Source organism: Rhinopithecus bieti, unplaced genomic scaffold (assembly GCF_001698545.2).
Source record: "Rhinopithecus bieti isolate Rb0 unplaced genomic scaffold, ASM169854v2 scaffold_5626, whole genome shotgun sequence".
Classification (NCBI taxonomy): domain Eukaryota; kingdom Metazoa; phylum Chordata; class Mammalia; order Primates; family Cercopithecidae; genus Rhinopithecus; species Rhinopithecus bieti.
In genome coordinates this window covers 1308955-1332354 of record NW_016805666.1, presented here as the reverse complement: position 1 = coordinate 1332354, position 23400 = coordinate 1308955, and the positions used below count along the sequence as shown (strand labels likewise).

General features: G+C 47.9%; 1 protein-coding gene and 1 long non-coding RNA gene across 5 annotated transcripts in view; one reads left to right on the top strand and one right to left on the bottom strand.

Moving 5' to 3' along the window:
• Positions 1-87: 87 nt before the first annotated feature.
• Positions 88-23400, top strand: BCL6 (BCL6 transcription repressor). 4 transcript variants are annotated; one of them, XM_017873417.1, is made up of 10 exons: positions 88-173; positions 10816-10854; positions 12348-12518; positions 14107-14328; positions 16002-16973; positions 17498-17682; positions 19148-19315; positions 20413-20543; positions 20657-20794; positions 23114-23257. In XM_017873417.1, the coding sequence occupies exons 3-10, from the start codon at positions 12358-12360 to the stop codon at positions 23255-23257; spliced, it is 2121 nt and encodes a 706-aa protein (XP_017728906.1). In that variant the 5' UTR covers positions 88-173; positions 10816-10854; positions 12348-12357. The 4 variants fall into 4 exon arrangements, with proteins under 4 accessions (XP_017728906.1, XP_017728903.1, XP_017728905.1 ...); XM_017873414.1 differs by lacking the exon at positions 88-173 and adding an exon at positions 255-330 and having other exon boundaries at positions 23114-23400; XM_017873416.1 differs by lacking the exon at positions 88-173 and adding an exon at positions 2134-8166.
• Positions 13620-23400, bottom strand: part of LOC108530471 (uncharacterized) — a 32530-nt gene continuing 22749 nt past the window's right edge. The window contains exon 3 of the long non-coding RNA XR_001885841.1: positions 13620-13664. This is a non-coding gene — a long non-coding RNA (uncharacterized LOC108530471). The remainder of the gene's footprint in view (positions 13665-23400) is intronic.

Sequence of the window (23400 nt, the reverse complement as noted above, 5' to 3'; positions counted from 1 at the left end):
GCGGAGCAGGCCATACCATCGTCATGGGCCCGGGGAGGGAGAGCCACATTCAGGCCCCTCGAACCTCGAACCGGAACCTCCAAATCCGAGACACTCTGCTTATGCGGACCTCGAAATATGCCGGATAGCGAAAAAATCTTGTGGCTTTGAGGGCTTTTGATCGGCCAGGGGAGGTAAAAATCTCAGAGAGCTGACACCAAGTCCTCCCCTGCCACGTAGCAGTGGTAAAGTCCGAAGCTCAAATTCCGAGAATTGAGCTCTGTTGATTCTTAGAACTGGGGTTCTTAGAAGTGGTGATGCAAGAAGTTTCTAGGAAAGGCCGGACACCAGGTGATTATTGCTGTTGCTGCCGCCGCCGCTGCTGCTGCTACTGCCGCCGCCGCCGCTGTTGCCGCTGGTGCCGCTGCCGCCGCCGCTGCTCATGATCATTATTTTACCTTTTAATTCTTTTTTTTCCGCTCTTGCCAAATGCTTTGGCTCCAAGTTTTCTATGTGTATCTATTGATATAAATGTATATATTTATTTATTCTAGCTGTCAGGTGTTAAAATAAATACCGAAGATTAGTCCCACGTCTCTCCCACTCTAGGATATAGATTTTTATGTATTTATTATTATTGTTGTTGTCTTTGAGTGAATCGGCCGGTTTGGGGAGGCTTTTGCCACCCTCCCTGGTGTTGTTTTGGTTTTTGGAAAGGAGGTGGAGGCGAGGAAGGAGGGGAATTAGGGGCGGCCGGAGCAGAGAGGACGAGACAGTGCTTGGGGGTGATTCGGACAATTCTGGGGGCTGTCTGGCCCCAGACCGCGGAGAGGACGCGCGCTCGCGCTCTCGCTCTTTCTGCTGCTGCTTGCGTACGGCTTGTGATCTCTCTGGATTCGTGCGGCTGTGTTTTTCCCTCTTTTCTCGCTTGCAAACTGCTTTCCTTGCTCCCTCGCTCCTGACCTCCCCTTCCCTCCCTCCTCTTTTTCCTCGCCTCTTCTTCCTTCCCTTCCCCTGTCCTTCTGGGTAACTCCGGGAGGCAAAAAGGGAGTCTGCCCGCTCGCTCGCCCCGCTGGCTCTCTTCCATCGGCCTCGGTCTTTTAGATTCCCTGCCTTCGAGCCGAACCGAGATTTGGAAGGAAAAAATGCAAGCGAACTCCTCGGGTTTTGTTTTGTTTTGTTTCTTTTGGTCATAAATCCAGATAAGATGAAGTATCGTGTCTACTATTTCCTTTCAGAGCCGTGATCTTCCTAACGAGAGCCGAGTGTTTTGGTGTCCCCTGCCCCTGTGTTTTGGGGAGCTTGGGGGCGGGGATGTTGAACACTTTGAAAATTATTCTTTCTTGGTTGTAGTCGAGGGTGTCGGGAACCTCCGCGCGCTCTCCCTGCTCATCCCGAGGAGACAGACTGATGGCGGGACAGGGTTTCTGGGGTGGGTGGGAAAGGGGTGCGCATTGCACCTGCGATGCCTTTCAGTGTGCTGGGGGACTCAGGGAACCTCGACAGGACAGCCCGGGAGAACGAGAAAGGTGGCGGGATTTCTGGCCGCCGCGGTGTTTGTATTTTGGGTGCTGCGTGACTCTGTGTTGGCTCCCAATGGCTGTTCCCTCCCTTTCCTAAATTTTATTTTATTTTTTTCCCATGGTACAAGCTCTGTAAAAAGGGAACTGCGGGCCTGAGCGTAGCGGACGCCAGGCTTCAGATTCCCGAGGTCCTTACCTTGGGCGAGGAGAAAGACAAACAGAGCCCCAGCCCGCGTTCCTTATGTGCAAGACTCGGGAGGAGAGAAGGGCACTTTGTGGCTGTGGCTGGGGGGACCCGGCGCGGGAGGAGCGGGCGCGGGCGCGGGCGCGAAAGGGAGATCTTTGTGAGTGATTTTGCAAAAATAGATTGTGAGGTTGGTTGGATGTGCAACCTGTGGCTCTCCTCGAGGGAGTAAGAATGGGGGAAGGCGGCGGCGGCGGCGGCCCGGGGAGGGAGTGGGTAGAGTTGGAGCCTCAGAAATCGGCTGAGCTCCGGGGGCGGGGCGAGGAGAAGGGTGGGGGGGGCGGGCAGCAGGAGCTAGGGGCCCCGCTGCGGATGTAGTGGACCCGTGGTAAATGTCTTGAGAACTGCTGGGTTGCTGTTGCCTTTATGATGCTCGTGTTATGGAACCTGGCGAAAAATGGAACTAGTGTTTGCAATAATGAGTTTTAAAGCTCCCCATGGAAAACAAAACACAGCCAAACCAATTTTTTTAAAAAATGAAAAGACCCTCTGTGTTGTGTTCCCTTCTACGATGGTTGAGTTGGTGGCTGGGGTTTGGGGGTGGGGGGTCCTCACAGTTGAGCAGATAAATGACCCCAAACCAGGTGCTGAAAGTCCCAAGCTGTTACAGGGCCCCTGACCACCTCAAAGAGCCAATCTCCACTCCACCGCCCCCCTGCTCACGCCACCCCACAACCCGCCAGGATTTAATCTTTTATGGATTTTTTTTTCAATCAGTTTATAGTTTCCAGGAGGAAAGTCTTGTAACGCTTTACTTTTTCTCTTCTTTTTTTAAAGTAAAGTAAGTGTCAGTAGATGTGTTTTTTACAGTCTGGATTAAAAAAAAGTGGGGCAGGAGAGAGGGAACCAGGGAAAGGGCTGTTTAGAAATACAGTTTGTGGCTCTGAGCGATGCCACCGGCTTCCTCTACAGAGACTGCCAGTTTCCCTTTTTCTTTGCAAGGTGTGTGTGGTTTTAATAAATAACTTTAAAAAAAAGAGGGGGCGGCAAGATCCATCAGGAGACAGGTATCTATTTTGCTCACTATTTACTACCAAGAGCCTTTGGCACTAGAACAGAACCTCGTAAATCTGCAGCCCAAGTTGAAGTTCATCTGGCCCTAGTCCACACGCTATTCCTGGAGGTAGCAAACATGAGCTCAAAGGAGAGAGATGAAATCACATTCTTGCTTTAAAATACATACTTTTTAAAAAAAAGACGAAAAGGTATTTGTCTCTGGGGGAGAAGGAAATGGCGAACAAGTACCAGGAGATGGGCATTCCCTTACTCTAATGACTGCAGTTGAGTCTTCAAGCCAAAATAGAAACCTGTAGATGGGAGCTCTCTCTCCACTCCCCCCGGCACCGCCACCCCAAGTTTATAAATAGAAGTGTCCAGTATCCTCAGTATCCTATTTGGAAGACTTTCCAATACTAGAGGCTGAAGCATTGGCTAGTTTTAAGGGTCTGTTGATAGGGACAGTAAGGCTAGATGGTGTTCATGAAAACTAGGGACTTGAAGGAGACAGCCAGACAAAGTGGGAATTCTCCAATTGTCCCTTTTCTTTTCAGTTTTGAAAGGTTTTATTCCAATGCTTTCTTGAAAAGGCTAACTTATTCTGGGTTTGGTGGATAGGAATGGGACTCTAAATTCTTAAGTTGTCATTTGCTGAGCCCTTGCAGAGTTCCAGTTATTGGTTGAGTAAATGGTAGCCAGGCTAGATGTCAAAACCCTTCCTTCCCTCTATCCCCTACAGGGTAATGACACTCACAACCCACTTTGTTGTGAAAAACTTAGAGATTTAGAGGAGGCGGTGCAGCAGCGCCACCCCTCGGTAGGTGAAACTATTGGTAAAAGTCAATTTTGAAAATATTGGGAAGTGAACTTATGAAACATTTTCCCCAGAGATTTTAAAAAAAAAGGGGAGAGATAAAACTAACGGATAAAAGGACTTTGCAATTTACCAAGTAGGGAAGAAAAATGTTGCTTTCCAACTAGGATGGTGTTATAATAGGCAACGTAGTTCATATATATATATATATATATGTATATATATATTTGGTGGGGGGAGGGTCCCTGGTTGACTTTAAGTAGAATAGTTCTCCAGGCGGAGGTAGCCCGACCTTCCCCTTGGACTGACTTCTCAGGGCATCTTAATTCTGCTGCCTGTCGGATACCGAGATAGTGAGGGATGTTTAGGTGTAAAACACCATAGTGGCTGGAAATGCTGTAGTTTTGCCGGCGGTGGCAGGACGTATGTGTAGGGGGTGTGTTGAGGAGGTTTGTGGATGGCGTGGAGCAATGGTAGGCTGGTCTGTAGCCCTCTGTGAGTCAACATCGAATGGCGCGTGCCGGTTTCCAGCACTGCGCAACAAGTGGGACCGCCGCTGCCGCCGCGAGCACAGCGAGGGTGCAGCGTAGTGGCAAAACTGGCTGGTTTCTCTTTGCCCCAGTGGAAGCCAGGAACGGCCCCTCCCAACCCTCCCGAGACCCACAACTTCACCAAAAGACCATACCCGACTCCCCACTCCCCCGCTTTGCCAGACGCAGTGAGCCTGAGTGGGATCCAGCTCTCGGCCCCCAGCGCCCCTTTCCTCCGAGAAGATCAGGAGTTTATTCCCGACTTTCTTTGCTGGACGACCAGTGTTTGGCAAGAATATCTGCCAATGCCGTCGAGTGCCATTCTGCTTTTTGAAGACAAGTGCACCTTCTTTCCCCTCCCAGTACATAAAGCTTTTCAGGGGGTGGGGGGGGGGGAATCAACTTATGATACATGAAACCAGCCCCCAGATACCACGTTGTGGTTGCTAGAGGCGGGAGCATCGGGAAGAATGGAATGACATCCACTAAATTAAATGTTTTCTAGCTTTGCTTTTAGAGGCAATCACACCCCCAACCCTCGCCCCCACCAGACAGAAAATAAAGAGGGGCGGGTAGGGATCGGTGTGGAAGCTGCGGCCGCGCGGCGGTTCTCGGACGAGCTGGCCTGCCACCTAGCGGTGGGCTGAGATCGAGTTCGCGGTCATGGGCGGTGGGCTCGCCATTCCACCTCCCGGGCGGCGGTACCCTGACCGATGCTAGCACTGACAGAAGGAGGGCACCCTCCAATGGGGATGGCATGCAACCTCCAAAGTTTTGACAAGAGGGATGAAAATCAGAAAGGCCTCGCTGCTCGCCCATCACTCAGCGATGAGCATCTATTTCCACTAAGAGAAACCACAAATAACCCGCTTCGAACACACCATCTTCCTGTCCCTGTGGCCCTTCTTAGGGGAAGTCGGTAGTGGAAGGATGCCATCTAGGAGCTCAGGGGCTTTGGGACGTACAACTCTGTTTTACAGTTGAGGAAACAGGCCCGACAAGGAGGCTTGTTAGTGGTGAGTTAGTGTCTTAACCAGGACCAGATTTTAAGCTTCTGAATTTCATGTCAGTGACTGAAAGTCGAAGGCGGGTTTATCTCAGCTTCTTTGAAGTATTTATGAGAATGGATCGGCTGCCAGAACCATGAGTTTAACCTCTTAGGCCACCTTTGTTGCCAGTGCTCATTGGAAACCGCTCCGCAGCAGTCTTGGAGGATTTTTTTTTTTTTTTTTTTTTAAGAAAATATGGCCTAAGATTTTCGGTAATAGACAAGAAAAGCCTAGATGGTGCTGAGGGGTGTGGGTCTCGGAGCTCGGGGGTTTGCGTGTTCAGAGTGGGATTAAGGCCTGGGCCAAAGACTTGCTGGGCGAGCCTCGATCCTGAAATCGCTCCCTTCCCCTTCCTAACATCCTTTGCATAGTAGCCTGGCGAGAAACCGGGTGTGTGTGTGTGTGTCTGTGTGTGTGTGTGAGGGGGTGGGGGTCATATGGATAGGCCAGAATTTGTGCCGCAACAGCTCCTCCGTCAAGTTTTCTTCCTCCGAGCTCGTGACTTAAGATGGCAAACGCGCGTCCGCATGCTGGCGGCCCCTAGCGGCAGCCGGCGCGCTCTGCAGCGGGAGACAGCGCCGTCTCCCCGGCCCAGGTCCGCGGGGATCGAATTCAGCCTCTCCCACTGCGGGAGCCGTCCGAGGCCGCGTCGGAGAAACGCGCCTCTGTTCGGGCTGGAAACGAATCTGGGAACGTGTTTGAAGTGCGGTCAAGTTTGACTCATCGCTTTCCAAGGACAGTTAGTGCCTTCCATCTTCATTAACGTGAATAAGGACCTTGGCTGACTTCTTTCCAGATCGGATTTTTAAAGGCATTGTTTGCTTGAGGAGATCATGCTTCTCCCCTCCCCCGCCAGCCCTTTTGCAAAGGCTGAGCCCAGTCCAGCCAGGACGGCCGAGGGATCTCTGCTCCGGGACGCGATTTGCTGGCATTGTCTTCGGGCCGTTCTGGAAGGCTGTCTCGCGCTGAGCGTATGGGGAACGTCCCTTTTGCAACTCCTCTTCAGATCTTGATGATAAAACACATCCCTCTGTTTTATTGCATTTCCTAGAAGCTTGCAGGCTTGCAAGAGCACTTTGGCAGGAAACGTGATAGAAATGAAAGTCAGGACATAATGTCCCCAAACACTTCGGTTATCCAAAGCGGCTGCCGAGGCCATCGCGTTATCAAATTCGCTTTTATCCACTGTCGCCTCCTGCACCCTCCCGTCCCCCAGCCAAGAGGGCGAAGAGTGTCTTCCCCCAAGAATAAAAGCAACTCCGCCGTTTGACCTCACCCCCTGCCGCCGGACCACGGTGGAGTCTGCAGCCGTGCAGCTAGTTGGCTGAGACACGGCTGAGACCGGGAGCCCCATGGCAGGGCCCCTGATGCGGGGTTCACTACGGCAGTTCCAGCCTTATTAAAATTCCTTGTCCTTGTCCCTAAACAGTGCTTTACACTTTCAAATTTCCCTTTGGATTTTTCAGCGGGTTATTGGAGTTATTAGATTACCAATAATCCAACAGCCGGCCTGGCTAGAGAGGAGGAGGAAGGGCGGAAGGCATTCTCCAAATCGGGAGGCTCTGGCCAAACTAGGTCAATGGGAAGGAGGGGAGGGGCGAGAAAGGGGTTGACGGTTTCAAACCTTGATGAAGGGCTCTCTCTAGTGTTAGGCAGCGGTAAAAACACCATTAGGTTTGAGCTCCCGGAACCACGGGACTCCTAATTTCCAATAAAAGCACTTACTTAATTTTAACTTCCCAGATTCTCATCTCTACCCCATATTAAATCCCAACCGTCTCTTTCACCTTTATCCTACCGGGCGAAGGGGTGAGAAAGCCTCAATGTAGGATTTTGAGACCAAAGAGACTCCGTCTTTGCAGACCGACTCTGACCCTTCCGCTGCCGCAGAAGGGATGAGCGGCGCAGTGTGACGCCACTGGCTAGTTTTAGGATCAGACTGCGGCCTTTGTGGCTGAGCCTTTCACTGTCCCCTGACCCCCGAAAGCGCACCCCGGAGCCTGCTACCGAGGCCAATTAGGACATGGCACCCGGGAGGGCCACAGGAAGGCGAGGCAACTTTTGAGAGTGCCAGTGCGTGCGCAGGGGTCGGGGCCCTGGCCTCTGCCGAGTCCAAGCAGTGTCTCTACGGTTTCCGGGAAATCGGTTTCGGAAATCCTTACGGCTTGGCAGCTCCTATTCTAAAGACTTTGGGCGGAAACCAAGGGGAGCTGGGTTCCCGTTCTTGCCAACGTAGGCGGAAGGGGTTTTCGATTTAGTTTTTCTCCAACCTTGCCAGGGGCGCCTATGATGGAAATCCTCAGCCCCTAGGGACTCCATCTTTTTGACCTTGAAGTCTCGCCCAAACATTCCCCTAAAAGAAAGGGGGTGAGGGAGAATGGAAGGCAAAAAGAGGGGAAAAAAAACAAACTTCGGAATCGGACAACTTAAAGTCTCGATATGAGCCTCGGATTGTATTCGAACTCCTGGGTTCTAGACCCAGCTCTGCTACTAACTTGTCTGACCTTCCCTATTTATAAATGGTTGTGGGTGAGAGGTTGGACTAGGTGAACTCTGAGAGCCCTGCACTCGGCGCGGACGAGGAATTTAGGGGAAAGTGTGCTGTATTCCCCGCGAGCCTTCCCCGGCGGCCCCGCCTCCCCGGGTGAATCCCCGGCGGCCGGCACAGCGCAGGCAGCGATCCTGGCGGCTGCCCGGGCCCGGCAGCTTCCTGGAAAGTTACTTCTTGTTGGAGCCGGCGATAGGCAAAGTGTGTTCCGTGAAATCCGCAGAGCCGAGATTGACTACGTTCCGGGAATGAGAGGGCTGTGCCATTCCCCTCATTGCCCGCTGCCTTGACGGCGTAACAGGGAAAAAAAAAAAAAAAAAAAAAAAAGGCATACACACAATGTTAGCTACCGAGGTGCACGAAAGGTTTTATTTGAATGTAACTAAATTAAGGGCCGCCACGGTCATACCACAAAGCCTCCATCGCGCCTTGAGGGGGGCTTCGAGGTGGATCGCCCAGGGGCGGGCAGTCCCTGGAAGACAGGTACGGAGTCGTCGGGGTGGGGTAGCGAGGTCTGCCTAGGCTTGCCCCGGCGCGCAAGGCTGGTGTTTGTGCTCTTCTGTGTGAGCGAGAAAATGGGGCTTCCTGGTGCCAGCCCAGGGGAGGAGGAAGGAAAAGGATGGGGTCTTTTGTATGGACTCGCTCTCTGGCTCTTAACCTCGCCTCTCGCTCTTATTTTCTCTCTCTCTCTCTCTCTCTCTCTCTCTCTCTCTCTCTCTCTCTTTTCTGCTGTCTTCTCTCTCTCTTTGTTTTTTTTTTTTTTTTTCTTTCAATGGAAAGTTCTTTTAAAGGATCTGCCTTCTCAAGGAGCCTAGTTGGCTATGCACAAGGAAAGCGCCAAAGGAGCTAAAGGGAGGAAGGGAGGAGAAAACATGTAACTCTACCGTGGTGGTTACTGACCCAGCGCGGGTGCAGGTTGATTGGGGTGGGAAGTCCAGGTCTGGGGGCAGCGAGCAAGTGGCAGTTTCTCATTGACAGCCCTGCTCCTTGGAGATTGTTTTTGTGGGTAGTCTTGTGTGTGGCATTGGTGGAATGGCTGAATCTAGGAGATGAGTCATGTCCAGAACTTGCTGGAAACTGGCTTTGAGATTTGGAGCAAGGCTTCTCACCTGGGGCCTCAGTTCCCTCCCTAATAAAGCAGTGCTGTTATAAGGATAAGATGCAATACTGAGGGGTGGGAAAGGACTAAGGGCTCGGTAAAAGTACAAACCAAATACTGGTGGTGCTTCCACACCTGCGGCATCTGGGGTGGGGGTGGTGACAACATTGCCCACACTCAACCCACACACTCAGGAGTCGGGGGTGGGGCTCTTAAGAAGAGTTGGCTTACAAAGGAGTGAAACTGCGCCTCGTGTGTGTACATTTGTTTTTGGCCAGGCAGAGGCTTAGGGTGAAAAGCCCAAGGCCTAGCTGACAGTGGACACAGGAGAATTTGTTTGTTTCAGTCCGTGTCTGGAGTGAGTCATTGCCCCTTGTCATGGTGAAATGGCAAATCTGGGCTTCCTGTGGTTCCAGAAGCCTGCGACTGGAAATCCACAAGCAAGCTGGTGGTTGAAGCTGGTTAAAGAACAGCCTAGGTATTCCAGAAGTGTTTGAGGATCCCTTCCATGAGGGAAGAGAGGAAAGTTTACAAGTAAACCTCCCATGTGTCTTCAGCTTTCTTTTGCAAAGGAGAAAATCCTTGAAGTTTGGTAAAGACCAAGTTAGTCTATCTCTCTTTGCCTATCTCGAGTTGGGCTGGGGAGAAGAGGAGATAGGTTCTTTTGTCTTTTTCTGTCCTCTCCCTTCCCCACTTCCTTCCCTCCAGTCCTCACTCGCTCACATGCACACACTAACCTTGGAGCCGATGGGATTGAGTGACTGGCACTTGGGACCACAGAGAAATGTCAGAGTGTTTGGTTACAGACTCAAGGAAACCTCTCATTTTAGAGTGCTCATTTGGTAAGACTCAGCAGCCTGGAATGGGGCAAAGTGTTTGTGTGGGGGAAGGAACTTAAAAATGAGATTCACCCACATCAGGGTGCTGTCTTGCATGTTCTACAGCACGTAGGCTGATTTGGAAAGGGGACAGGAATTTGAGCCAGAAGACCTAGGGCCAGGTCACCAACCATCTACATGGCCCAACATGACCTTGCTGGCCTCAGGCCCGTTTACCCGGAAAATAGCTCTAAAAGGTTCTGCTTTTTCTTTTTCCTTTTTACAGGAGGAAAGACAGTTCAAATATTGTTTTGTTTTGCAGCCCACATTTGATCATAAATGAGGGTCTTACACCTATGCTTTTAATGATGTTGTTTTAGAGAAGCCAGTTTGGAAGGAGGTACATATTTCATTAAATCTCTTTAAGGTTTAGAGCTCCCTGGCCAGTTCTCAGCTAAATCACATAGTTAAGTCTTTTACCAGCAGGGAGAAGCACAAACTTGGAAGCAATAGCATTCTGTCTGGTCTTAGACCCAGTAGGGAAGGGAGAGAAAACTTTGAAAAACAAGACAAAGGTTTTCAAGGAATACGTAGACATGACGTCTCAGGCTGTGTTCTGCAGAGTCTATATTCAGTCTTAATATTTCAGATAGGCAGGAAATACTGCCTAGCTGTTTGCCTTGAGCAAGCCACTGGAACCCCTAAATCTCAGTTTCATTGCCAGTGAAATAAAGATAAAGATATTGGCCCTATTGTCCTTGTGGAATCATTCTAAGACTTGAAAGATAATATTTTAGCAGGTTTTGAATGATGTCCAGTATATTTAGGCCACGGATGGATCATTATTGTTAATGTTGACAGAACCATTTTTCTTGTTTTTTATTTCCCATAAACTCAAGTGGCCTTTGGATGGTATAATTTTTTCTTTGAAGAAGGAAATGTATGTATGTATGTGTGTATGTATAACTAATTAATGTATGCAACTGTACTCCCAGTACTCAGGATAAAAACATTATTATCTCATAGCTTCGGGTGCCTGTTGTTTTCGTAAGAGCAGAGCTGGAAAATGTTTGTTAGCTTGTGGTAAAACCACACCAGCTGGCAAGCTGCAACTATCAAAGCAAAACTAAATGTGTATGTCCTAAAATAAGACTATAGTGGACAATCTTACATTCGTTAAATCAATTTCTGTTTGCTTTCTTCTCTTCTCTGCAGGTTTTGAGCAAAATTTTGGACTGTGAAGCAAGGCATTGGGTAAGTAAATAAAATTATATGCTTTAAAATGTTGGGACAAACTGTTTCTTTTGAATTTGCCAATACATGTGTTTCTGTGAACTTTGCTACTGTTCATTATGTGAGACAAGGATAACCAGTTCCCTCTACATCCCTCCTAGTCCCCATCCTTCACCTCTGTATTAGACTGTCTTAACACTTGCATGGTCAATCAGTCTGTTACTCTTTCTTTGTACAAACTAATTTAGCCAGCTACTGTGCACCAACAATATGCTAGCTCCTCAAGGTGCAAAAGTCAGGCAACTCTAAAGCCTAACAGTAGAGAGAGACCGATGGTGACTGAGATGATGACATAAGATACTTATGAGAATAGCTGTGAGTTTTGAGAACCTCCTATAAACGAGGAATATATTTCCAACTTTTATAACCACATAGGTATTACTACTTCCATTTGGGGAAACCAGAGCCCAAAACCAGTAAACAACCTGCTTAAAGTCCCACAGCTAGCAAAAGGCAAGTCTAGCCTGATAATCTTAAAACACAGTGTCTCAACCGGGCGCGGCGGCTCATGCCTGTAATCCCAGCACTTTGGGAGGCTGAGTTGGGTGGATCACGAGGTCAAGAGTTTGAGACCAGCCTGGCTAACATAGTGAAACACCATCTGTACTAAAAATACAAAAAAATTAGCTGGGCGTGGTGGCAGGCACCTGTAATCCCAGCTACTCAGGAGACTGAGGCAGGAGAATCGCTTGAACCTGGGAAGGCGGAGGCTGCAGTGAGCTGAGATTGCGCTATTGCACTTCAGCCTGGGTGACAGTGTGAGACTCCGTCTCAAAAAGAAAAAAAAAGAAAAAAACACAGTGTCTCTCCATTGCCACATACTCACTGCCTCTCAGTGCTTGGCAGGGTATTTGGTATGTGGGAAAAACACTCAACAAACATTCATTCCCTTTGCTTTTCCCCTAAAGGACTTTCTATCCCAGCTTGCTGGATAAAAGTTATTTTCCCATTTTTTTTTTTTTTTTTTTTTTTTTTTCTGAAGCGGAGTTCGCTCTGTCGCCCGGGCTGGAGCACAGGCTGGAGTGCAGTGGACGGATCTCAGCTCACTGCAGTTCCGCTCCCGGGTTTACGCACATTTCTCCTCCTCCAGCTCCGAGTAGCTGGGGACTACAGGCGCCCAGCAACCACTGCCGGCTAGTTTTTGTATTTTTGTGAGACGGATAGGTTTCAACGTGTTGCCAGGATGGTTCGATCTCTACCTCGTGATCGCCCGTTCTCGGCTCCCAAAGTGCTGGGATTACAGGCTTGAGCCACCGCGCCCGGCTATTTTCCCCATTTTAAAACTGTGAAGAATAATAGCCAGAGTTGGGCTATGAATTGTTCAAAGATCAAACACAAGGGACCTGAGTTGCATTCTGTACCTTAGCAGGCTGAGCCACCTGCTCTGATACTCATGGCAAGCAGGAAACAGGTTCTGGAGGACTAACAGGATTTTGGCTTCTTTTTTCAAAAAGTGAAGACAAAATGGCCTCGCCGGCTGACAGCTGCATCCAGTTCACCCGCCATGCCAGTGATGTTCTTCTCAACCTTAATCGTCTCCGGAGTCGAGACATCTTGACTGATGTTGTCATTGTTGTGAGCCGTGAGCAGTTTAGAGCCCATAAAACGGTCCTCATGGCCTGCAGGTGAGGGGTCTGAAAGGAAAGGGTGGGTGAGTCAAAGTGGGGTGATGGTGCTGGCAGCCAAGCAAGGTGGAACATGGAGGCCTTTTATTGGAGACAACGTCTCGCTTTGTCTCCAGATCTCAGCACCATGACCTGGCAGAGTAGGCTCCCAAGTGAATGAATGAATGAACGAATGCACTTTTAGAAAAGAAAGAGTCATGTTCTATGGGCAGAGAGGGAGAAAAATTATTTACTGCCCCAAGAAAGGATGTGTTTGGGGCAGACATGGAGAACAACTTCAGTTGACCAGTGAAAAAATGACAGAAGATTTCAAATGAACTTTCTTTAAGTAGCTTAAGCAAGTTAATTTGAAATATTTTGCTCTTTTATGCTATAAATGTATTTATTTTATGCTACAACTGAATCTCCATGGGTGTTCAGAGTATATGTAAGAGTTAATGAGAGTGAACTAGCTGATTCTTCATGTTCATCAAGTATTTGAGTTTTCAAAGCAATTTAATATTACATGATATCATCTCCCTGGATCTTTTTAGTAGCCTTCAGTGTTATGCATTGCACTATTGTCTTCATTTTATTGATGGCAAAAGGAAAGCACAGGGAGGTTAAATGATGTAGAATCAGGGATCTCTATTGCTATTAGATAACTCATCCAACATCTACTCTGAGCACCTGATTTTTAATAGTGGAAATAACAGAGGCTTATAGAGATATAAAAATAATAGATAATGTTTGGTGAATGCTTACTATATGCCAGGCATCATTCTATATCCTTTACATTTTCATTCTTGCCACAACACTGTAAGGTAGACATGATTGTTCCTCCTACTTTAAAGATGAGTAAAGCAAGATGCAGAGAAGCTAAATATCTTACCCAAAGTTGCATAGCTACTTGGTGGAAGTCTGGCTCACTTCTGGCAACCCACTCAGAAAAAGTAGAATCAAGAATCAAGGCGATAGCCCAGAATTCTTGTTTACAATTGAGTACTCTTTCCACCACCAGGCAGCATGGCACCTGGAGGCATTGCTTGGGGTTTGACTTGGGTCTTCTAGGAATAACAGACCCTCTTTTAATCTATGGACTTTGATAAAAGGAGTAGAGTATAGATATAGGCATATTTTTATTTAGTTGTCATTCATACCCAAATTCTAAAAAAAGATAGAATTTTTAAAATAAGTATAAATGCAATGGAACAAGAGGGAATGCTTATGCCAAAGATAGACTAAGAATAGTTACTGCAAATGGGGGCTAAATTAACTCTGGTAATCCGTGCAGTTAAGACTAAAAGGAAAATAGGCCCTGTGACTTTAAGAATATTCAGTTAACCCCTCTGATCTTAGTTCCCCTATTTGTAAAGGCAGAGAATGATAGTACCTACCTTGCAGGGCTGTAAGGAGCAAAGGATAATGCAAGTAAGGTGCTTAATGACTCTCTGACATTTGGTAAGCTCTCCATGAATAGCAGCTATTATTAATTACCATAGAAGTTCTGGAGGTAGGCCCAGGGGAAAGGGGCTGAGTATCAGTGCTGACTGAAATGGATCACAGATTCTATACGTCTACTAGAATGGGCTATTTGTTTGTTTTACAGTGGCCTGTTCTATAGCATCTTCACAGACCAGTTGAAATGCAACCTTAGTGTGATCAATCTAGATCCTGAGATCAACCCTGAGGGCTTCTGCATCCTCCTGGACTTTATGTACACATCTCGGCTCAATTTGCGGGAGGGCAACATCATGGCCGTGATGGCCACAGCTATGTACTTGCAGATGGAGCATGTTGTGGACACCTGCCGGAAGTTTATCAAGACCAGGTGAGTTGCTGCCCGGGTGGAAGCCTCGGAGATGGAAGAGATAGTCCCCGATCAGAAACCTTTGATAATCCATGCATACGGAAGAAATACTCCTCTACGATATGCTGCAACCCACATTTCCACTCTTTTTGCACACTTCTGCTCTTCTTAACTCTTGTGCCCCAGGCAGACTTAACTCCTGTGGCTATGCAGATATGTCCTATGCGTTACCGCATCTTGCTTTCTTCCGTTCACTTAATATACCCTCTCCTCGACCCATCCTGCAAGGCCAATCTTGGATGCCAGCTCTTCCGTGGAAGTTTTTCTGATGACCACTTTTCCTCCCTCAGCTCTTCCTCTGTGTTGTGAAGCATTTTGCCTGTGCTTTAAACTTTCCTTCTATTTTAATATTTGCATATGTATTTTAGTTCTCCTTTAGACTTCTATTACAACTATTTACATATGTGCCTTAGTTCCCTACCAGACTGTGGGCTGCTCAAGGTTACAGGGGCTATCTTACTCACCTTTTGTGTCACACTGCTCCTACTAGGCAGGACATTTATTGAATTGAATTGAGTTTAACCTCCTACCTGAGGGGTGATAAGACATGACCTTCATTTAAAGGTGAGGAACTTGAGATCCAAAGAAGGGAAGAGCTTCACTACGTGGAACAGAGACTCAGAGCTTAACTTCTTTAGAACCATTCGATCCAGCCATGCTAGAGTGATTGCATCCTCGCTCAAACAGAAGGGGTTTCCAGGCTGTGTTTGAAAACCTCCAGGAGCCAGAAACTCAGTGTTCCCAGAACCACACGGCATACCTTGGACAGTTAGAAAGCTTCTCTTTTTGGCTTCTCTTTAACTTTCTTATTGGTTCTAGCTCCGTTAACTGTCATCATGGTGAGCTTGCCTATTTATTTCACCCACATGATGGTTCTTCAGGTATATACAGCTAGAGTTCTTTGTCTCCTGTGGGTGCTAATGGTGGCAAGATCATCATTACTATTATTTACAAGTACTTTCAGTGGATCAGGCCTTGTGCTTAGAATGGCTGAGTAACTTGCTCCCTAGCTGCTAAGTGGCACAGCTGGATTTGCAAACCCGATCTGGCTGCTCTAGACCAGGGATTCTTGTATTGGCATTTGCTGCCTGTTCTCTATATAAGCTTTCATCAGCATCTGGACAAGTTCTTTCTTCAGTAGGTTACTCATTTGTGTATGATCCTCCAAATATGTCATACCAACATTGTATAAATTCCTCTTTTCCTGTTTCCCTATGTGTAAAATGGAGATAATAATAACCATCTTTCCTTCCTTTCAGGATTTTGCATGGGTGAAATGAGATAAGGGCTTTGAAAGTTTTATGTGAGCTATAAAATTTTATAACATCAGAAGAGCTATAGATTCACACATATGCATAGATATGTGCCTTAAACATACACGATTATGTCTAATCAGGCACAGATCATGCTGGTAACTCACTTCCCTTCTCTGGGCCTCAGTCTTCCCAATTGTAGGCTAGATTTCCAGGCTTCTAGTGTAAATGCCTTGTAATTGTATTTCCCTGCTCCAGAGCCATGTCACCTACGTCTAGCTAATTCAAACACAGATGTGGTTACGTAAGTGCCACTGGAAGGTCATCTGTTTAACAGTTCTGATTTCAGGCTGGTGTCTTTCCTCTTTTTTTCTCTCACAGTGAAGCAGAGATGGTTCCTGCCATCAAGCCCCGTCATGAAGAGTTCCTCAACAGCCGCATGCTGATGCCTCAAGACATCATGGCCTATCGGGGTCGTGAGGTGGTGGAGAACAACCTGCCACTGAGGAACGCCCCTGGGTGTGAGAGCAGAGCCTTTGCCCCCAGCCTGTACAGTGGCCTGTCCACACCGCCAGCCTCTTACTCCATGTACAGCCACCTCCCTGTCAGCAGCCTTCTCTTCTCCGATGAGGAGTTTCGGGATGTCCGGATGCCTGTGGCCAACCCCTTCCCCAAGGAGCGGGCCCTCCCGTGCGATAGTACCAGGCCAGTCCCCAGTGAGTACAGCCGGCCGGCCTTGGAGGTGTCCCCCAGTGTGTGCCACAGCAATATCTATTCACCCAAGGAAACAGTCCCAGAAGAGGCACGAAGCGATATGCACTACAGTGTGGCTGAGGGCCTCAAGCCTGCTGCCCCCTCAGCCCGAAATGCCCCCTACTTCCCCTGTGACAAGGTCAGCAAAGAAGAAGAGAGACCCTCCTCAGAAGATGAGATTGCCCTGCATTTCGAGCCCCCCAATGCACCCCTGAACCGAAAGGGTCTGGTTAGTCCACAGAGCCCCCAGAAATCTGACTGCCAGCCCAACTCGCCCACAGAGTCCTGCAGCAGTAAGAATGCCTGCATCCTCCAGGCCTCTGGCTCCCCTCCAGCCAAGAGCCCCACTGACCCTAAAGCCTGCAACTGGAAGAAATACAAGTTCATCGTACTCAACAGCCTCAACCAGAATGCCAAACCAGAGGGGCCAGAGCAGGCTGAGCTGGGCCGCCTTTCCCCACGAGCCTACACTGCCCCACCTGCCTGCCAGCCACCCATGGAGCCTGAGAACCTTGACCTCCAGTCCCCAACCAAGCTCAGTGCCAGCGGGGAGGACTCCACCATCCCGCAAGCCAGCCGGCTCAATAACATCGTTAACAGGTGATTTCAGAGACAGTCTGGGTCTGAGGTCAGGGATTACCTGGGCAGGGTTCCACATCATTTCTTCTGATGGATACAAAGGTTTCTTCTTTCTTGCCTGAATTGCTGAGCCTATTAGAGGTGTGGAATCAGTGCATATTGATTGAGTTAGTCTAAGTAAGGAAGTATATTACACTGAAGTAGTGTATATGTTTTCACAGCAAGAGAGAATTCCCTTCTGGGGCAGAATAGCGTTCTGTAAATCCCACAGGCACTTCCTGTGGTCTTGATGTGGCAGGGGACCATCCTGCTACCCTTGGACTGAGAGAGATTGTGTGTTACAGAGAAGCTCTGGCTCAGTTTGACCCTGGTCAGTGATCTTTCCGCAGATACTGTTTGGAGATAAACTTGAGGACAACTCTGGGGTCTCAGAGCCTGAGTGGGCAGTCCAGCTCTGGCCTCTGGGCTTGCCAACACACAGGGAGGAGAGGGTGGTCTTGAGACCCTGCCCCAGGTGCTGAGGCTGTCTTCACTCCTGCCCACAGGTCCCTGACAGGCTCTCCCCGCAGCAGCAGTGAGAGCCACTCACCACTCTACATGCACCCCCCGAAGTGCACCTCCTGTGGCTCTCAGTCCCCACAGCATGCAGAGATGTGCCTCCACACCGCCGGCCCCACGTTCCCTGAGGAGATGGGAGAGACCCAGTCTGAGTACTCAGATTCCAGCTGTGGTGAGTCCCTTTCCCTCCCTCCCCTTGTCAGGGAGAAGGAAGACCCCTCTGCTCCATGGGTTTTGTGCTCCATTTTACTTATGCTGTTGTCTCTGATTGGAACAGTCCTCAAATGGAAGTCCACTGGCACTCCAAGTCAGCAGCCGTTCATCCCACGCTTCGCTTCTTAGGGAACCGAGCTAACCAAAGCGAGGGATGGGGTATTAGAGTTGATCTGGGGTAATCAGGACTTACCACACAGTCTTTTTAGCTTCATTCCAGCACAAGTAGCTTGTGGGACTGGCTGTAACTCCCAGAGCTTTCTCCATTCCTCAATACCAAAACGACTGGGACTAACCTGTGTGCATGTTATTCTCTGCCAGACTGTACATTCTGCAAGGAGAAGCATCTGACCTTATTCATTCTTGCATCCCTCATAGGTAGTAGTAAGTCCCTAGCATGGAGTAGGAACTTAGTAATATTAGTCGAGTTAAAAGAGTTGAAGAGAATTATTGAATTGGAGTTTCTGGATAGTCAGTGGTTGGCATTCCCAGTTTTTACCAGACAAAAAAGTCTAATTCTTCACCCAGCTCTGGCTACAGTAATAGAGCCCAGTAGTACCTAATCAGGGTTAAATCACCGTGACTTGTCATTTTCAAATTGTTACAACAAATGAAAAAAAAAAAAAAAAATCAGCTGCTTCCACCAAGAGATTTGGCACAGAGTCATGGACCCATAGATGGAAGAGCGAGAACTGTCCCCTCCTGCCCCCTGGCTAGTTTTGCCTTTGCTCTGAACTCCAGTTCTTTTTCTCTGGGCCTCTGTTCCCACTTCCACCATCAGCTTTGGTCTCCCAATCTCACAGGAGGATTTGGAGACATGAGATCCAGATAGGTGCAAGGGTGACCACAGTGTTCATCATTGATTCCTCCTTCAGTGACCTCAAAGTAGAATTGAATTGACCTATATCTTACATTCCTGGAATGCTTTGTGTTTTATTTTGTGTAATATAATATCCTCCTGTGAGGTAGGCAGGACAGGGATTTATTATCTGACTTTGAAGACAGAGATACAGAGAGAGGCTCAGAGGTAAAGGGTCTTGCCTGAGGGCTTCTGTGTATCAGTGTAAATAAAACCATAAACTTATTTTTAAAAATCAATTCTCAGAGCTCTTGGGGAAAGAAAATCTCTGTTGAGCTTTCCTCACACTGGCGCAGGCCCTCTGAACACCTATTTGTTTGACCTTCCCTTCTGTACCTTAATTCAGTCCCTCTCCTTTCTCCCTTCTCTATGGCTAAGACTCTAAATGCTAAGAAAAATAAAGTCCCCACAGATCCTTTGCTCTGAGCTCCCATCCATGTCGGGTGGGTGAGTGAGGGACTGAGAGTTCAGTTTGGCACGGGGGTAGCTACAGAGGAGAGTGGCCTTAGAGCCCTACCTCCCTTCCTCGTGCTGACGCTGGTGTCCCCCTACCACCCTCCAACAGAGAACGGGGCCTTCTTCTGCAATGAGTGTGACTGCCGCTTCTCTGAGGAGGCCTCACTCAAGAGGCACACGCTGCAGACCCACAGTGACAAACCCTACAAGTGTGATCGCTGCCAGGCCTCCTTCCGCTACAAGGGCAACCTCGCCAGCCACAAGACCGTCCATACCGGTATGGCCCTGCCGCACATGACCCGAAGTCTCCACAACTATTGGGGCAGGACAGGGAAAGGATCCTAGAGAAAGCTGCGTGGGGCCTGAAGACCTGGTGGGGCAAGGCAGGAGGCAGGCCCCATCCTGGCCTGAGCGAGGGGCCTAATGCTGTCTTGTCTTTGCTTGGTGACGTGACTCATCCACTCCCTGTGTCCTTTCTCTTTCCTCTGAGATGCTCTATCCTGCTTTTCTGCCTTTGCTGGGGTCAGAAGTGTTAATCCCATGTACAGGTGAAGAGACTTAAGTCTGGGGAAGACAAACAGATTCGATTTTTGTAAAGCCGGAAAAAAAAAAAGTTCTCTTAATTTCTTTCAATAACTTGTTCCTTATCAACTCACATTCCTTTACCAGGTAGCTTCTCATGACCTGATTGTTGTTTAAAATCTCTCTCAGTACTGTAAATGGCCCTATTGTCCCAGAAACTTTCAGGAAGGAAGGTTCAGCCATTCTATTGGTTTCCTCTGCCTGAGCATCTACTCAGACCCAAGCCCCACCCCTCTTGCAAATGGAATCCAGCTGTAGTTGCCACAACTGGAAAAGTATGTTTGTTCTAAAAGAGGGGAACTAGAGCAGCCTGATTATGTCTCCCTGGTGAATGAGTTGATGAATGAAACTGTCTTATTCAAGGGAAAAGCTAGAAGAGTCTTCCCAGGTAATCTGAAGTAGCCCCTCAGGTTGCAGAAAGGGAAACTGAGGCCCAGAGAAGGAGAGTGACTTGTCCAGGTTTCACAGGCAGATCATCTTAATGACAAAGCTGCTTCTAAAGCCCAGGCTTCCTGGAACCTCCCCCTCTCCTATCCCACACCTGGCATTGTTGCTACTCCATGCCACCACTTGTTTCTTGGCCCTGGTCCCCTGCAAGGTATGCAGGTGTGTGTGAGAGGGCTGGCAGGCATGGGGCAGGCCCCTGGATTCTCTCTCCGACATTCCCTAAGGGAAAGGAAAACACAAGTGTCCTCAGGGAGGAGCAGGCCGCTTAGGAATCCAGGAGCCAGAGACTGCAGAGACCTTCCTTATTGAATATGGCTTTTCTTTTTCCCCTTTTTTCGGTAATAGGTGAGAAACCCTATCGCTGCAACATCTGTGGGGCCCAGTTCAACCGACCAGCCAACCTGAAAACCCACACTCGAATTCACTCTGGAGAGAAGCCCTACAAATGCGAAACCTGTGGAGCCAGATTTGTACAGGTGAGCAGAGTGGCCTGGAGAAAGGACCGGTCAGTCCCTGTGTGCTGATGAGGGGCTGCTCAGAGGCCTGCAACCCACCCCAGGTGACCTCTCATGCTTTCTTCTTCATTCAGGTGGCCCACCTCCGTGCCCACGTGCTCATCCACACTGGTGAGAAGCCCTATCCCTGTGAAATCTGTGGCACCCGTTTCCGGCACCTTCAGACTCTGAAGAGCCATCTGCGAATCCACACAGGAGAGAAACCATACCATGTACGTAAGCCTCTTGAGGCCGCTCTCTGGCCTGCGGGGATGTGGAGGGCAGGGAAGGAGGTGGAGCAGGGAGACAGTAGAACTGTTTGCTACCATCTCAAGCACACAGTGGGGCAACCACTATGCTAATGGTTGGAAGACCTAGATCTGGATCTGATGGCCAGGCACCCTGCTTGACCTTGGCCCAAGCCTTAGGGCACTCGTCTTTAAAATGGGGGTATCGGACTAGGTGATCTGGGCCTTTGAGAAGAGTCTAGACTGTGGATACATATATTTGATTCCCTCCACCTGGATTCATTCATTTCACAAATACTTATTGAGTGCCTACTAGACACCCCACACTGGGCTAGATGCACATTTAAGAGGAGCTAAGGTGCTTGAGAAGGAACACTCTTGGGAGGAGGAGAACAAAAAGAATGTTATAAGAATTAATGATGTTACAAGAAAAAATTATTTTAAAAAAGCATAGAGAAGAGTCATTTTAAGAAAGAGGAGGTGGCCAGCTGTGCAGCACGACACTGTGGGTGGGTCCCTGGGATTGTAGAGTTCTAGGGCTGGGTCTCAGCAGTTACAGCCTGTGTGCCAATGTCTGAACATTCCATGAACTAGGAATGGTTTTACAATTAAAAGCAAAAGAATATTTTGTGCCATGTGCAAAGTATATGAAATTTAAATTTCATTGTCCCTAAGTAAAAGGTTATTGGAACACAGCCATGCTCATTTGTGTACATTTTGCCTATGGTTGCTTTGAGGATTTGATGACATCCTTCTAGGTGGTGATGGGAACAACAAGTAATCAATGAATGGTTAACCTACCTACCATGTTAACCTGCAAAACATGGTTATTTTTGTTCACTTGTTTATCAAGCTGTGAGTGAATATCTTCTTACTTGCTGTTTGTTCTTGGGCAAATTAGTTATCCTCTTAGCACCTTGATTTCTAATCTGTAAAGTGAGTTTGATAATAGTGTCTACTTCATGAAGTTGTAGTATTAACTAATTATTAAAGTGTCGAGTGTAGCACAGGCACATAGTAACAGTAAAATAAATATCTACTATGATAATGATTTGCTAGAATTTTAGATGCATAGGATATCAGAGTTGAGAATGACTTTCAGCCTGTATTGACCCAGCTATTCAGAAGGGAGATCCAAGGCCCGGAGAGAGAAATGACATGGCTGGGGACACACAGCGGTGAATGGCATAGATACGGTAGACCCTGTGTCTCCCAAGACCAGAGATTTTACACATGGCCCTGCTCATTTTTTATTTGTCTTAATCTATTTCCATTTTCACTTTAAAACATATACTCTATCTGAACATATTTTATTACCCTTTTTGTCTTAGAATAGTTTTAGATTTATAGAAAAATTGCAAAGATTGTACCGAGGGCTCCAAGCTGTACCCATTTTATCCTATCGTTAACATCTTACGTTAGTTCCATAGATTTGTCACAACTAATGAACTAATACTGATATATAATTGTAAGCTAAAGTTCATATTTACTTACATTTTCTGTTTTTATCTAGGAATGTCCTTTCTCATTCAATATCTCCTCTAGATTACCCCTTTACATTTTGTCATCCATGTTACTTCTAAGTAACTTTTATCTAAACTAAAGTGCTTATTACCCATTCGTTGAATTCAATCAAGAAATGGCTCCACTTGCTAATGTTTAGTCAGCTTATCTAAGATACATACCCTACGAAAGAATATCACTGCATTTAAAAACATTTACCCTAGACTCCAGAATATCCATGAATTCAGACTGATCTAGTCCATTTGTCCAGGTGTGTTTAGATTAATTGTATAATTGGAATAAGTGGTACGTTCTGTTAGGTACTAGGAAGATTATAAAGTTCAGAGAAAAATAGCCATTGCCCTCAAAGTGTTACCCACTTGAGAAGGATCCATGCACACGGAGGGCTGTGTGGTAAAGGTAGAACTCTTACAGAGGCTCAAAGGAAAACAGGGATTATTTTCATCCTTGAGAGATTCAGAAATGACTTAATAATTAGAGGAGTTTGCATCTAACTGCATTTTTGGATAAGACTTGAACTTGTGGAGTTAAGGCAGGGAAGGACATCTCTAGCAAGGGAGAAGCAGAAGCAACACTTGGGAAAGCAGGGAATGGACATTTGCACGATGCTAGCTTACCTGTTGGCAGAAGCCTGGATGCATATGGGTTCTTCACCTGGCCTTGGAGAGGCAAGAGCTGCCCCTGTGCCTTGTAGGGAGAATCTTCCTCTCTGGGTCTTTGAGCAATGACACCTTTCTTGGGTTGATGACAGCTAACAGTTTGCCTCTGATGTCCCTGCAGTGTGAGAAGTGTAACCTGCATTTCCGTCACAAAAGCCAGCTGCGACTTCACTTGCGCCAGAAGCATGGTGCCATCACCAACACCAAGGTGCAATACCGCGTGTCAGCCACTGACCTGCCTCCGGAGCTCCCCAAAGCCTGCTGAAGCATGGAGTGTTGATGCTTTCGTCTCCAGCCCCTTCTCAGAATCTATCTACCCAAAGGATACTGTAACACTTTACAATGTTCATCCCATGATGTAGTGCCTCTTTCATCCACTAGTGCAAATCATAGCTGGGGTGGGGGGTG

Coding starts and splice junctions, on each gene's coding strand:
- BCL6 (XM_017873414.1), top strand. CDS start 12,358: ATGGCCTCGCCGGCTGACAGCTGCATCCAGTTCACCCGCCATGCCAGT. Junction 14,329..16,001: donor CGGAAGTTTATCAAGACCAG/GTGAGTTGCTGC, acceptor TTTCTCTCACAG/TGAAGCAGAGATGGTTCCTG. Junction 16,974..17,497: donor CTCAATAACATCGTTAACAG/GTGATTTCAGAG, acceptor TCCTGCCCACAG/GTCCCTGACAGGCTCTCCCC.